The 14,468-nt window shown below is 52.8% G+C and overlaps 6 protein-coding genes across 6 annotated transcripts; 2 read left to right on the forward strand and 4 right to left on the reverse strand.

Annotated features, from left to right (window-relative positions):
* Positions 1-577: 577 nt before the first annotated feature.
* ColSpa_09198 (uncharacterized protein) lies at positions 578-3,580 on the forward strand (the record flags this gene model as incomplete). Its single annotated transcript, XM_049275410.1, has 4 exons — positions 578-661; positions 721-850; positions 897-1,029; positions 1,078-3,580. The coding sequence occupies 4 exons, from the start codon at positions 578-580 to the stop codon at positions 3,578-3,580; spliced, it is 2,850 nt and encodes a 949-aa protein (XP_049131367.1).
* A 305-nt stretch (positions 3,581-3,885) lies between these two features.
* ColSpa_09199 (putative UTP--glucose-1-phosphate uridylyltransferase) lies at positions 3,886-4,813 on the reverse strand (the record flags this gene model as incomplete). The annotated part of the gene is made up of 2 exons (XM_049275411.1): positions 3,886-4,484; positions 4,738-4,813. 2 exons carry the CDS (start codon positions 4,811-4,813, stop codon positions 3,886-3,888), a joined length of 675 nt encoding a protein of 224 aa, XP_049131368.1.
* Positions 4,814-5,385: 572 nt separating this feature from the next.
* On the forward strand, positions 5,386-6,069 carry ColSpa_09200 (uncharacterized protein; the record flags this gene model as incomplete). The annotated part of the gene is made up of 2 exons (XM_049275412.1): positions 5,386-5,556; positions 5,842-6,069. 2 exons carry the CDS (start codon positions 5,386-5,388, stop codon positions 6,067-6,069), a joined length of 399 nt encoding a protein of 132 aa, XP_049131369.1.
* Positions 6,070-6,549: 480 nt separating this feature from the next.
* ColSpa_09201 (protein UPS2, mitochondrial) lies at positions 6,550-7,140 on the reverse strand (the record flags this gene model as incomplete). Its single annotated transcript, XM_049275413.1, has 1 exon — positions 6,550-7,140. One exon carries the CDS (start codon positions 7,138-7,140, stop codon positions 6,550-6,552), a length of 591 nt encoding a protein of 196 aa, XP_049131370.1.
* A 2,259-nt stretch (positions 7,141-9,399) lies between these two features.
* Positions 9,400-10,894, reverse strand: ColSpa_09202 (methionine aminopeptidase 2-2; the record flags this gene model as incomplete). The annotated part of the gene is made up of 4 exons (XM_049275414.1): positions 9,400-9,456; positions 9,510-9,596; positions 9,651-10,786; positions 10,852-10,894. 4 exons carry the CDS (start codon positions 10,892-10,894, stop codon positions 9,400-9,402), a joined length of 1,323 nt encoding a protein of 440 aa, XP_049131371.1.
* Positions 10,895-11,657: 763 nt separating this feature from the next.
* ColSpa_09203 (uncharacterized protein) lies at positions 11,658-12,026 on the reverse strand (the record flags this gene model as incomplete). Its single annotated transcript, XM_049275415.1, has 1 exon — positions 11,658-12,026. The coding sequence occupies one exon, from the start codon at positions 12,024-12,026 to the stop codon at positions 11,658-11,660; it is 369 nt and encodes a 122-aa protein (XP_049131372.1).
* Positions 12,027-14,468: the final 2,442 nt, after the last annotated feature.

The raw sequence follows: 14,468 nt of genomic DNA on the forward strand, positions 1-14,468 counted from the left end.
CTTGATTTATTTTATTCCCAATCAGCCACAATTCTCACTTTCACCATTTCTGCTCTTCCATGTTTCTGCTTGTCACAACAATCAAATCCCGTACGGAAGAGATTCCTTCAGACTCCCAAAACACATGATCTTGTCAACCACGATCGTTTTCTGAAACTTAACTTCGGTCTCAGCTACCACTCTACGTGTGATTACACTAGAGACTATATATATTCCCCAAATCAAGATTACCGGGCAAAACAGGTCAAAGACCACCAGCATAGGTAAGCGCGAAACTCATGATGAAATCAGCAGTCAAATTTCGATTTACCTTCTCTTATGCCGTCCGTCTCTGGCCATTTGAAATATTTTCTCTGTTCCTTCCTCACTTCTCGTTATTCTGTTTCTTTCCTCTCTTCACGTCTTGCACCAAAAAGCATCTTATTGAATACCATACGAATCGTCATCGAGAAATGCTTTTGACACCGAGATTATAGGCCCTTAAGTTAATCAAGCGAACCACCAAGGTCACATCCCGCTGTTATAAGCTGCAACCATGGGTTCTTGGGGTGACAACACATCGCGGCGTGCTGACAGAATGCCGAGCCTGCGCGCCCAGGCCAGTACGCACCGACAACCCAGTCCTTATACTGAAGATGAAATGATAAAGCGCGCGATGATGGTGAGTCTTTGCCATCCACCCTACTTGGTTTTCGGTCTATAAATAGCTAACAACTAAAGGATGACCTTGGTACTATCCGCATCGATGAGCTGCCGCTTGACGACACTCCCAAATCAAGAGCCATTCCCCCGCGTCCTCGTCGTGCTCCTGTCATCACCGAGCACAGCGAGGCTCTCAACGGCTACCTTGGTGAGTATTTCTGATGCGCCTGAGTACCAAACTAACGTCTGTCTAGCCATGGCAGAAAAGGGTATCGACGATGCTGAGGCCCTGGCTGTCAGAGACCTGAATGATCTGGGTGGCCCCAGCATTTACCGTCCGATTGCAGGCCCATCCAAAAACTTTGTGGCGGAAGCTCGTCGTCCTCCGTAAGTGACTTTCTTCTTCCGGCACAGCTGTAACTAATAACATAACAGGTCAACCATGAACGCAATGAAGACGAGTCAGAATAGCATTCTGCTTGCTCCCGGCACTGTGGTTCGTCGATTTACCTCTAGCAAAGGTGTCTCCGAGAATGCTCCTGTTGCCTCGAACAATATGGGCCTAGTTGCTGGCCTACAATCCGGTAACAATGCAACAACAGATGCGTCCAAGAAGCCCTTGCCTCCTCACCTAAGGATGCAGAAGAAGACGGAGACCCCACTGTCCAACAAGTCGGGTTCTGAGAATGGAAACTCCATTCAAGCCTCCAAGTCAGCCACGACAAACGACTCTGCGGCTTCTCATGCAAAAGAGAAGATGGTGCGACTTACCATCCCGGCGGCGTCAGAGAAACTTCCCCAGAGTCTGGGTGTAGTCAATGAGTCCAAGAAGAGTCGATCTTCTGCCCCTGATACCAACATCGTCAAGCATAACCATCACTCTGACCAGAACATCTCGGAGGACGAGGTTGTGATCTATTGGACTGGTTCCTGCAGGACTTGGCTTCCTGAGCAGGGCAAGGAATGCACAGTCACTGTTGATCTCAAGATTATCAACACTGCACAGGAGATCGAGGGACAATCTCTTTTTGTCATGACGCTCCCCAAGGTTTTCGTCAAGCGTCACAGCATGAGGTCCTACCTTCTCGGAATGCCGAAGAACGAGAGCTGTGTCGTTCAATTCGTGAACCCCGACACCGGTGTGCAGGAGGGTCGTTATCACCTGAAATTTGAGAACACGTCGACAGCCACAGAGTTTCAACATCGTGCGGCGTTGCTGCAGAAAGTCATGGGTTATCTTAGTGACGTGGCTGCTGCGAGCAACGATATGGCCATTGAGCCTGTCTCTGCCACTGAGGAGACTGCGGCCAAGAAGCAACCGCTCCAGCCCGAATCATCGGTCACTGTGGCACCCCTGAAGGACGCTATAGATATTGCAAAGGCAAAGAACGATCCAAACACGGCAACCGAGGATATTAAGCCGTCCAAGGAGGCTGAAGTCAAAAAGCACACTTCCAACAAGTCGAGAGACATCACGGATGTCATGACAGATGCCTTCAACAATCTTTCCCTCAATAAGGTCAAGGATGCCGATATGTACAAGGCCAATAGACAGCGGGTTCAGTACAGCGCGAAAGAGCTGCTGAAGCAGCGATCTTCTGCTGAGGCTCCTTCTGGTATTACCGAAGCCAAGATTCCCCTTCAACGACATGGGAATCAGCCAAAGATTCAGCCCCCTACTCAAGACAGCTCCAAGCACGATAACCAGTCGATGAAACCGCAGTCTATTCATGACAGCGCTAAGCTGAGGGACTGGATGGCAGGCAAAAAGACTCAGCCGCAGACAAAAGGAGGCTCTGAGATCTCAATGCCTGGCTTGTCTGATGCAGTCCGGTATCAGAAGGCAGTTGCGGTCACTGCCAAGTCTTCGATTCAAACCAGCAGACAAGCGTCATCGGAGAACAAGTTTGGCGAAGTTATTGCCGACAAGGAGCAGGCCCGTGTCAAAGAAACGCTCATGGAGAACGACAGGGGCACTATTAAGGTCAACAACGGAGCTGAGAAGATGGGTGCGACAGAGATCTGTGCCAATTTCACCGCTTTGGAGCCGAAGGATGCAAACATCAATATCGAACCCGAGGTTACTGTTGCTCAGGCTACTCCCGCCGAAGAAGCTGAGATCTCTAGTCAACCCAATAAGTCTGATGATGGAGCTGCGGATTCGAATGCCTCAAGCGATTCTGCGGTTGAATTTCAGACTTCTCCCAAAAATGACCGCCCTTCCACCGTTGCCACTAATCAGAATGACCAGAAGACGATGGACGATCCTATCCCGCCCTTCGAGATGGCAGCACATGACCCTACTCCTGCCACTGGCACTGACAAGCAAGATGGATCTGTGGAGGAGGCACCTTCTGCGGTGGTCTCCGAGGCGCCTGCGCAGACCATCCCCATGTTGACCACCACTATGACCCCTGCAGCGCCTTCTGCAGTTCGTACCGATCTTCTTTATGGACTTCACAGCCAAACCAGTCAGGAAATGTGCAATCTCATGCCTGAACCTCAACTGGCATCGCCACAAATTTCGGCGCCTCTCGTGGCCACACCACATATGATCCACCCCCATGCCACTTATGTGCCTCAGATGAATGCGCAGCCCATGATCCCTGGCATTCAACAGTATCCCCCAATCGGTATCGTGCACGCTGTAAGCGTCACCTACCACATCAGTCACGCCGGACAACCTGATGGACAGAGGAGCAATGCTGGTCAAGTGCACGTGCCTGTCATTCACCACGTTACCGACTTCGGCGGACACCAGACGGGCAGAGCACTCTCACCTGATGCACAAGCGTTCCAACCTCAGTTCCAGGGCCAAGTCCCTCAAGGGAACCCCGGCCAGAATCGTATGCGGAGAGGACTTGAGAGCTCGATTTTTGCCACTGGACACAGCGGCGCAAAGCACGCTGGTCGTTTTACTGGGGCTTCTTCTGAGTGATCAGGAGAAGAGGGGAAGAACTCGGGTTTAGGCACTTGCATAGCTAGATTGGAATGGTAGAGGGGGTGCGCTCTGGGGGATAGTTACCGACAGAAGGATATACCGAGGACAGCGAATGAATAGCTAATCGTGAAGATGGCTTTCTTGAGCGTGAGAAACGTCCAGAAATGCAAGACAGATGTCACAATAACCTCACTATAGGAGAACAGACAGTAGAGGATTGAGAATTCCCATTAGTTTTGCGAGTATATGACCAAGCCCCATTTCACAGGAAGACAAGATGCATATGCTGTTACTTACAATGCTCACTCGTGAACCCACTTGTCGTCTTCTTGACTAACAATCACCTCGTCGACTTTCAAGCGGAAGTCGACAATCTCCTTCCCATTGACGAGGTCGTTCTCCCTTGCTCTCTTATCCGCCTCTGCCTCGTCCTTGGCAATACCGGCCTTGATGTGTCTGCCAATCAAGCGTTTCCGCGCCACCTCGAAGTCGACGTCTACGAACCAGAGCTCGTCCATGAGCTTCGCGGCGTCGCTCCATGGAGTCTTGTCGAGGGCGAGGTAATTGCCCTCGAAGACTACGATGCGGTGGTAGGGTTGGATGGCGATGTCGTCGGCCTTGGGGTCCTTGACGGCATGGTCGAAGCTCGGGGCGTATATCGGAGAGGAGTCGGCGCGCAGAGGCTCGCGAAGGGAGACTACAAGCTTGTGGAAGGAGGGGCCATCGAAGGTAAAGGCTGCGCCGCGACGGGCGTGGGCGGTATCTGGGTCGGGCATGGCGGAGAGCTGGGCCCGAGTGAGGTGGTAGCCATCCATAGGGACAAACGCCGCCGGAGGATGCGCCCCGCGGGAGGGGTCGGAAGGGTCAAGTGTTGCGGCGCGGGCGTTGAGTCGGGTTGTTACTATCTGGGAGAGAGTTGTTTTGCCTGCTTGGCGTTAGAGGGTTGGTGTTTGACGGTGGGAGGCGAGGATTGTGTACCTGAGCCTGGGATGCCGGATATTCCGACCACTGCGGGTTATTAGTGCGTCAGTCTAAGAGCACCGAGATTACGGCTCGCTGAAGCCATCGTGGACGAAGCTCCTCCAGAGGTGTTCACGGACGAGCTTCAGGATGCTCGCGTGCCAGCCCCACGACCGCGATGAAGGGTAACTCACGGAGGCGCTGGTCGGCCTGTGTCTTTTGGAACTTGTCCCACGCCTTTTCTACGAGCCTTGTTACTTGTTGCTCCATGTTGTGCAGCAATGAAAGGGCCCTGTTTTTGTGTACGGAGACGAAATGCAAACAGTGATTCGGTCACTTGAAGTCAATTGTAGATCCAACGTGAGGGGGAGCTTCACCAAGCTACTGGGCGGCCCGCTGGGTGCAAACGGCCCCACCAACCCCGCCATGCGGCTTGATGTCATTTTTTGGGGAACGGTTCGGCAGGACTTGCTGGAAAAGTTTTCGCGAGTGTCCATCCTTTAGATGCATAACCCCTTCTTGACGCCCGGCTTGCACCGGCTGCTCGCTGTGTAATACATCCCTAGCCTAGCATCGGCCACAACGATTTTCACCACATTATCCCAACTGGAGACCTTGACGGAGCCACTCAGTGTGGACTTTGGGACGCTCTTTTTCGAAGCTTTGGACGCCGATCGACTGATTTGTAGTTTTCTGGCCCGACCTGTAAACCATCTCAGCACCAGGCTCTCCCCACAACCCTGACCATTGACCGGGACTCACTCACCCTCCCAGGTCATCGTGAAGCCGAGGCAAGATCTTTAGATCACATTACATTTCCCAGCCCTGTGCCAGAGAGCGAGATGGCCGACGAAGACGGAGGCTTGTTCAGCATTGCTATCGATGACTCTGACGAGGAAGGCCTGATCTCGGAGGCGGCGGCCAAGGCCAAGGAGAGGCCCAGAGATTGGCAATCAGAGGAGGATTTTCAGGCGCTCAGGGCTACGTACAGGGTCAATGTGCAAGATGGCGATGTAAGTTACTTTTTTTTCTATTTCTATCTTTAACCCTCCCCTGGCCGAGTTTTCTCTCGGTCATCTCAATCATTGGCACTCCGGGCTTGGTTTTCGCCCTGTCCTGAAAGTTCGGAAGAAAGGAGGGGCCCAGGTTTCGGAACCTTCGTCTTCCCCTCCCCGCCTCGCTCTCCCCGAGCTCGGATGGACACCCGACAGACGACCCAAGCACCGCAGGCCTCTTCACTCGCGGGGTTGCGACCCCTTCTAGAAGTCTCGGCTGATCGAGGGGAAAAATCTCTCTAGATTTGGCAGACGATCGAGCTGCCTCTGGGCGCCGATGAAAAGGCCAGCAAGCCGGTCCTCCAGGAACTGCTACACGCCGTGGAGGAGCTGTACTTCCTCCGCAGGTTCGAGGAGGCGGCGGCGTTCGCGAGGCGGGTCCTGGAGGGGAGCGACGCGGCGCTGGACCGGGACACGAAGGAGATGCTGACACGGTACGAGGAGAAATGCCATGGTCGGATGGCGAAGTGAGATACCCGGTGCACACTGCGCTCAATTATCGTGGATCGAGTCACATTACCATGTTGCGAAGAAAAGTTTACTGAACAATGCTTGATTGTATGGGTGGTCTATTATATCTAAAAACACTCTAATTCTAGTCCGGAGACTGAAAAATGCTTTTGGTGTGAAAATCCTCCCGTCTTGGATGCTCTATCGTGTAGGGGTATTCCCAAACTCCCAAAAACTTTGCGCAGTTCTCAGCTGAGACTGAGGCCTCGGGTGTGTATCTCTACCCCAGATTAATCTCTGAACGCCTTTCTAAAAATAAGAAAAAAACCCTTTTTCCGGAACCCGTTTTAGTGATGCTGCCCGCTGTTGAGAAGGAAGAAAATGAACCGACGAGGAATCGCTGCAAAAACGCAAGTCATCTTGTCGCGATGGAAAGAGAAGGCGTCGTCGCGTGTCGTGTCGTGGACTTCGGAACTCCGGACCCTTGCTCTCTGATCCATCTTATGCTGCCATGCCCTGGCGGGAACGCATCTCACGCTCGCGCTCCTCGGCAAATACTCTCCTGCTCATGGCCAGCACCGTCTCGAATCCTTCCTTGCCCTTCAGCGCGTTGTCGCGGAAGCGGGACACACACTGGTCCTCGATGCCGTTCTTGATACGCTGCCAGCCACCACAGAGGGCGGTGATCTGGGCGTCCTGCACGAACTGGGTCTGGGTGGCGCTGATGGGCTTGTAGACGACGGACTCCTGGACGGAGATGAGGTTGGAGAAGGTTAGATTCTGGGAGACCATGGTGACGGTCTTGGTGGCCGGGTCGACGTAGGAGGTCTCGAAGACGTGCGAAACGTCCGGGTCGGCACCAGCGCTGGCACCGCCGACGAGCGAGGCGAACCACTTGGGAGCAGACTGTTTGCAAGTGATGAGGCGCTCGGTGCGGAGGATCCCCGTGGCCGGGTCGACGCTGCGGCCGAGAGTGTCGACAGCAATTACGTGGGTCGTCTTGTCGTTCCACGGGCAGTACTTGCGCCAGTTGGCGGCCGAGACCTCCTCCCAGGAATAGTTGAAGGTTACCGCGTTGGAGAAGACCTTCATTGTGATGTGGTGACGAGTTGATTTGTGGGGATTTTTTGTGTTCGGTGGTCGACGTGTAGAGATGCTCTCGTGACGGATCGGAAACTTTTTTTCTCCCTCTTGTGCTTTTGCTGTTTTGGGGGTCGTCTATATCGGGTGAGTATTGCGTAGAGTCGTAGAATTCGTAACCAGCAAAGCTCAAAAGGTTGGACGAGGCAAAGCTGCGATTGTGTGGTTTTTTTTTGTTTGTTTTTGATGTCAGGCGACGGTGATGAGTCAAATCGGCTCAAGAGTGGATGACGGGAGGAAAGGAAGAGGCGATTGTTGATAATAAAGGGATGGGAAAATATTGGCGACAAGGGCGAATGAACCTTGCTAGTGAGAAGGAGCGAGGGAAAGGAAAAAAAAAGGTAGCAGCGAGCTTCCATCGGTAGGCCGAAAGGTGGAGTAGGTGTCGTGTGCGGGTTTTTTAGGAAGCTACGTCGAGGAATTCGGCCAACCACGGCGTGGCAAATGGGTGGGTTCGGCGCGACCTCTGGCTAGGGGCAAGGTCCTACGCTGCTGGAAATTTCTCTCAGCGTCTGGGGCTTGTTGCGCGCGTGCTTGGCTGGCACGGCTGGCTTGTGGTGGTGCTGCTCCCATAACCCCGGCCGGTGCCCCGGGGAATTACTGGGAACTCGGAGTGGCGCGTGCGAGTCTCGCAGCGATGTGAGGCACGCAAGCACGACACTAGACCAGCGGAAAAAGGCAGGGGGCGCGCTGTATGGCTCGGCTTGGGGCTTCTTGCCTCGCTTATCTGCCTGTTCCAGGTATAGCGCGCATGGACTGATGGAAAACGTCGGAAACGGTGCACCGGGATGGCAGCCGACCACCGCTGGTTGCATGTGATTGGCTTCTTGGTGGAGCGGCTACTCTACTCTGATTCGCCCTTTTTTCCATTCCTTCAAAAAGGGTTAGCGGGTGAAGAGGAGAGAGAGGGAGGAGAAGGCCCAAGCTCTGATGATTTCGCCCAGCCCGTGGAAGGTGCCCGGCCTCTCATAGCCCGAGAAGCAGCGATGTGTGCCAAGACTCTGCCAGTCTTTGCTACAGCGCCTACAGGTGAAAGCGGCCGACGCCTCTTACGCTATCCGAGGGCCTGCAAAACACAAAGAGGCCAAAGAGATGGGACGGGAAGGGAGATGAGGGTGTCGTTCTCCATGCTTCTGGACGCCGCCGATCGGACCCTGGAGACATGGGGATTGGCGGTGGAGCAATTGGCGTCGACCAGTGAGCGTTGGACCAGGCTCGCCTGGGCCTGGCGGCGAATGCCTGAAAAAGTGGGAAAACAGGTTCTGGGCCGGCCTGTGATCTTTGCCCGTTGTACTTTTCGGATTGACGCCGCTTGACGACATACTGACCACTTTTTCCAGCCTCAAAAGGCCAAGGGTCCTATAGCAATCTGGGGGATCGCTGCGTTCTGTGTGGCTCGCTGAATTGACGATATGTTCACACATGTCTCTTATCTGCGGGATCCGATCCGATCCCGTTCCGGACCGTGCGTGACGACGCGTGACATCACCGAGGCCCCGATATGCGAAGAGGACGGTTCCGTGTGTGGTTTTCCGTGATTGATGCGAAGGTCGAAGCATACCAGTCCTAATCTCATCGGATGATCCATACTGTTCATGATGCAGAGGTCGGTCACCGCGGTGATCTGGCTTCGGTCCGGGTACCGGAGTGCATTCCGGAGTTGGGATCGTGGCTGCTCAGTGGGATCATACCTCGTGAGCATGAGCAATGCCACGATGGTCAACTTGACAGTCCTGGATTTCCATTTCCATCGCCAGGAGGCAAGTGTATGAGCCTGGCTTGCTATGTTTGTTGCTTGGTTCGATGGCTTCATCTATCCGGCCATGTTATCGGGTTGCCGTCTCATAATAAACAAGACAAACAGTGCGAGGTTTATCAAGATCTGCTTGAGCTGTACCGGCAGATATTAAATACGGGGTGCGATGCGATGTGTAGTCAAGGGGGCACTGGTACTGTTGGACTCCCATATTTCGGCGTGCTATTACTCTGCCCTAAGCTGTTACCTGTCACATTCCACTCTGCTTGACATGCCAAGACTGCCTAGCTTCATTTATAAGCTTGACAACATTGAAGTACTTTTGCACGAGCGCCGTGAGGCCCTATAGTTGGATTCGACTGCTTGGATTTTTGGATATGTATCTGAACGATAGTCTCGATTGAGTGGAAAGAAAACCCCGTTACAATGCCCATCCTTGGCTGGTGTCACCCTGCCTAGTAGTCTTCTCCTCGGCTGATTACTTCCTTCACGGTTGGCCTGAGCAGGATCGTCTGTAATGCCCTGTCAGCTTTGGTCTCCTACGGCAGTTCGTGGCGGTACTTACGTGTTCGAATTGAGCAGTGTAGGAGCCCTTCTTGTCACACAAGGGCGGGTAGGCCTCGACGATGCCGCTGGACACGAGGTTGTTCAACTGTTGTGTTGTCAGCTCACGGTTCGACATGAATGAAGGCGTCTGTAGACTTACTCCCAGGAGATACTTGTCCTGTCCCAAACGATCTAGGTACCGCCGACAGAAAGGCAGCGTGCCAAAGTTCTTGTTGATTACGTTGAGCAGTCTCTTGGCCGAGTCTAACCGGAGTGCGGCGTGGCCCTCTCCACGTTTGGCGTAGTGAGACACCTCCATGTCTTCGCGGACGTATCCGTTGCCCGTGCTGCCGAACGTCTCGACGGCGAACACGTCGCCCTCCTCCATCTTCGTCGTGTCGTTGCTCTTGACAATTGGCACGCTCTTGGTGCCGTGGATGCTCCAGCGCTCGATCGTGTGGCCGTTCAGGTTGCGGATCGACTTGACGGGGTACGTCGTGCCGTCAATCTCCACCTCGTAGCTCTCCATGACCTCCTGGATGACGCCTCCGACGTCTCCGACGCGCACGTCGATGCCGGCCTCCTTGACACCGGCGTTTGTCGCGTCCTTGACGGCGGCCAGGAGGTTGTCGTACTGTGGTTCGAAAGCCATGGTGAAGGCGCTGTCGACGATGCGTCCGTTAACGTGTACACCAAAGTCGACCTTCATGACGTCTCCTTGCGAGAGCACCATCTTGTTGCCGGCGTTGGGCGTGTAGTGGGCTGCGCAGTGATTGAGAGACAGGCCGCAGGGGAAGCCCATACCGCCCTTGTAAGCATCTCCCTCCTCAATACCGGGGTGTCCCGTAAGCGCACGCACACCGTCCTCGATGCCCTCGGCGATCTCGGTAAGGGTCTGGCCGGGCTTGATATTCTTCTGGGCCCACTGGCGGACCTGGCGGTGAATCTCGGCGGCCTCGCGGTAGTCGGTAAGGAAGTCGTTGTTAAGGTTGTCGAGGTGGCGCTTCTCCTCGTTCGTCGTGCGGTAGAGGTTCTCGTCGCGGTACTCCTCCTCCTGGCCCTTGGGGTAGTTCTTGTTGGGGAATAGCGACGACATGAGCACGCGGGGCGGGTCGGACTGAGCGGTCGGGGACTTCTTCTTCTTCTTCTTCTTGTTCTTCTTCTTCTTTTTGGCTGCGCCGCCGGCAGCAGGCGCCGCTACCTCCTCGCCCTCCTCATCTGAGTCGTCGCTGTCGTGGTCGACGCCATTTCCCTCCGTGGGCTTTGCTGCCTTGCCGTTCGTCGCAGGCTCTCCCACTGAATGACACTGATCAGCCTTCCGGACTTGGTGTCTGGATCATTGCTCGGGTGAGACCGCCTACCGTTGAGCTTCTTCAAAGCTTCTGTGGGAACTTGGGCAGCCATCTTGGCATACTAGATTTCGCGTGTGTGGTGAAGTTGGTGGTGGGAGCGACAGATTTTGAACCCCACCTGTTAAACGCAAGGGCGCGGGGTAAGCCCCCGTAAGCCGTTAACCGGGGTGCAGCTCCTTACCTTATGCAATGTACGCCCTCGTTTCACCTTGCCGTATAAGATCTGGCTTTGTACCCCCAGGCAAAAAAATAAAAATCACTCAACATACAATCAGGTCAGCGATTTACTCGTCTCGTCAGGGAAATAACTCAATGCTCACGTTGAAGTTGCAAGAGGAACCAACGCTGTGGTCACACTTCCTCGAGGAGGACACGCGTATTCTTGCAGATCTGACCGTTTTAACGGCAAGGTTCAAAATCAGATTACTCGTGACTTGCGACTAGCTAGAGGCTGCGCGCGCCAAAGGGCTGGCATCAGTCGGTTAAGTTTGCTTCTCTCACACGTCATTCGGTTCCCTATTTCAGCCTTGACTCGCCTCCTCTTGCCTTGCAAGTGTCTCGAACCAGGAACATGCAACTTTACGCATTTCACTCCTGCATGGGTCCATCCGTGCCTCCAATAATTTTTGCTCATTTCTTATCCTGATCCATTTTACATCCCACGATTCAACCTGAGATGAGCGAGTGATTGAGGTTCAACACAGACATGAGACGACACTTTCAAACACGTACAGCTTCCAACAAGAGATAACAGCCCATTTCTACCTCTTGCACCCAACCCCTTGAGCTCCTTCAGACAATGCGTGTAACCGTCTCTAGTTGACCTTGCACCGAGCACCGGAACCCCCGCAGTCTTTGGCATAGCCGTAGGAGCAGCACTTGCCGCTGGGCGAGCACTCGAAGATGTAGTTGCTGACCCGCTTGGTGGTCACAATGTAGGCGCCGTTGTCGGACCACACGCAGTTGCCGCAGACCGTCAGCTGCTTTCCGCGGCTATTACACTTGCATCCGTTGTAATCGCAGGCTCGCTTCTCCAAGCCCAGCTCCTCCTTTTTCTCCAGCAGGGGTACGAGGTGGTCGGTGCCGGCCCGTTCAGCCAGAGCATAGGGTTCTGCCGGCTGGGAGACACCGGCTTGGGCCGTCACGGCAAAGAAGATGAGAGTCAAGGCTGCGGTGAAGCGCATTTTGATGATTTGCTTCGCGGTAAGCCGTGTTAGTAGATGGCCATTCTCCTGAGCTTCTTTGGTTTCTTCTTTGGGTTCGGGGGCCATACTTGGGTTTATTGGGATTTATAGCCTTTCAAGGAAGGCTTTGGTTAATGAGATGGAGAGTTTGTTGATTCCGCTCAATAACATGGCTCGAGATGATGGCACTTCAATCGCTTTTATACACATTTCGTCCGTACTTTGCGCTCATGCCAATTCAAGAGTAACTGTGTTAGCAAAGGCCGTGATGCAAGGGGACAACAGACTGTCCGTCTTACGCAAGTCATTGAATTAGAAGTAGCTTAACGCTACATTGCCTTAGAGTTGATTTCGGGCTGGATAGCTGAACCAGAGACAACAAAACTGACATATGCAGTTGCTGCGGGGCTGATAAGCTAGTTTGAGGAGATGTTATTCGCTGCTTTGCCAATGTGGTGCAACTCGTAGGCTAAGCTGGGTTCCCTCTACCCGCTTGGAGCGTCATTTGACGTACATTTGTCTTGCTTTCGAACCTCGCATCGCTAGTGTTACTGTCTGGTCATGATCCAGGAGGGCCGAAAACCCATGAGCACATGATTGGTATTAGCATGAGAAGAATTTGTGCCATTGAGTGAACCAACTGAACAGTACAATATAATTACACTAGCCCATGCGGCTAGCCTTCAACAACTCTAGACACATCATATTTCAGTAAAAAAAAGAAACCTGAGACTAATCACCTGAGGAGTCAAGTCAGACAACTAACGATGTTACTCTACCCATCATCCTTGGAAGCTTGGTAGAGCCATGAAGAGAAAATACTAATCCTCAATTACTAGCTCATGAAATGTATCAGGCTTGAAGGCTTCTCTTGGACATCGATTGTCTCTACAACGGTCCTCTGAGAATTGCAGGCGGATAGCGCTTACCCAATTCGCATTGTGTTGGTCGAGAGACTAGTGTTTAGGCTATGTTGCTTTGGACAATGAGTAGGCTTGAGAAGTTTGCGGGGAAAGGAGGATACGGATCCATTACAAGGGTCGCACCGCTGGCCTGCAGCTGATAGACTTCAGCTCGCTTGTCGGTCATGCCAACCAGCTGATGATGCAGATGCGCGAGTATACTAATCGAATCAGTCAAAACGCCACAATGGAGCAAAAGTGCCATGCAGCCCACCCGTCTACTGACTTTAGTCCAAAGAACGTAAACGATACAACCCTGTCTGCACATTATATTTATACTATCTGACAAGGAGATACTCATTTGCGGTATTTTTAAGCTTAGGATTGGACGCGCTTTGAAAATTAAGTCTCGCCTGGAAGAAGCAGTTTCAGGGTTAGCGGGAGATCTATCTTAAAGTTTGTCCGTCTTACTCTCGACATACGTGACTGAATTACAGGTTCACAAGGGTATCAATGACAACAAGAAAAGGTTCACAAGAGACGACGAGGATGCAGGGGTGATTTTGGCAAATCCCGAATATACGAACTGACCGCCATTAGTGTGCGGAGAGGTTGCTCCGAATGACCGACTGTCTACACATCGAAAGCGTTGAGGACAATAGTTTCCAAACTGCACACACACGAGGCATTTTGTGATGAATCACAGAAGCCGTATATGATGCGCTACCGAGTTGATTGTCCAATCCAAGGAATGATGAAATGTGAGCTCTCACTCTACCGCGTCCATCTACTTGAAAGCTTGGCTGTTATCGTAAGCGCCGTTCTGGACGTTATATCGGCTCCAATTTGACAGTAATCTTCTGCTCCGCCTCTGAGATTGTTACACGATGCTAACTGCAGACGCCAACTGGCGTACTTGAACCTTACACACAGGTTTATTAGGTATCAGACGGGATACAAGGGGGAACCCAGGGCTTGCTATGATGTAATTTTCACAGGCGGGGTAATAAAATTCTCGCATGATGTCGAATCAATTAACAAAGCTCTTGATCGACGATGGGTAACAGCCCTCCTCCGCCTGTGCCTTCCCTGAACACAGGAACTAGATATAATTGTGGTCCAGCCTTCAAGAGCTCTCGAGCTTGGACCTCGATGCTAATCTGTAATAGTAGAAATACGCACAGCTATGGAGCCCATGTCCGCAAAGAGCCTCGAACAGCATATTTGATATCAGTTAGGGATTGGGTGGTTTGCCGGCATTGAGGGCGATCTTAGTCCTATCGTTTCCTCGGATATTTTACAATGGGACAAGACCCATGACATTGGTTAGGTGGCATGGTAACAGCTCAAACGATGGCGCCTTTGACTGGGCATCCTCGTTCCCATCCTCCTCGACAGGTATCGATAATCGAAGAAGTGATTTCTGAGGGCGGTCTTTAGATACGGATGCTTGTCAAGTGCAAACCCTATCTAATCAAGAGCTGGGAAGGCACGTTGCCATCACCCAGGGTGATGCCGACAGAAAAGTCGAAGAAGTTCA

Source organism: Colletotrichum spaethianum (assembly GCF_022836535.1).
Source record: "Colletotrichum spaethianum MAFF 239500 DNA, contig27, whole genome shotgun sequence".
NCBI lineage: Eukaryota > Fungi > Ascomycota > Sordariomycetes > Glomerellales > Glomerellaceae > Colletotrichum > Colletotrichum spaethianum.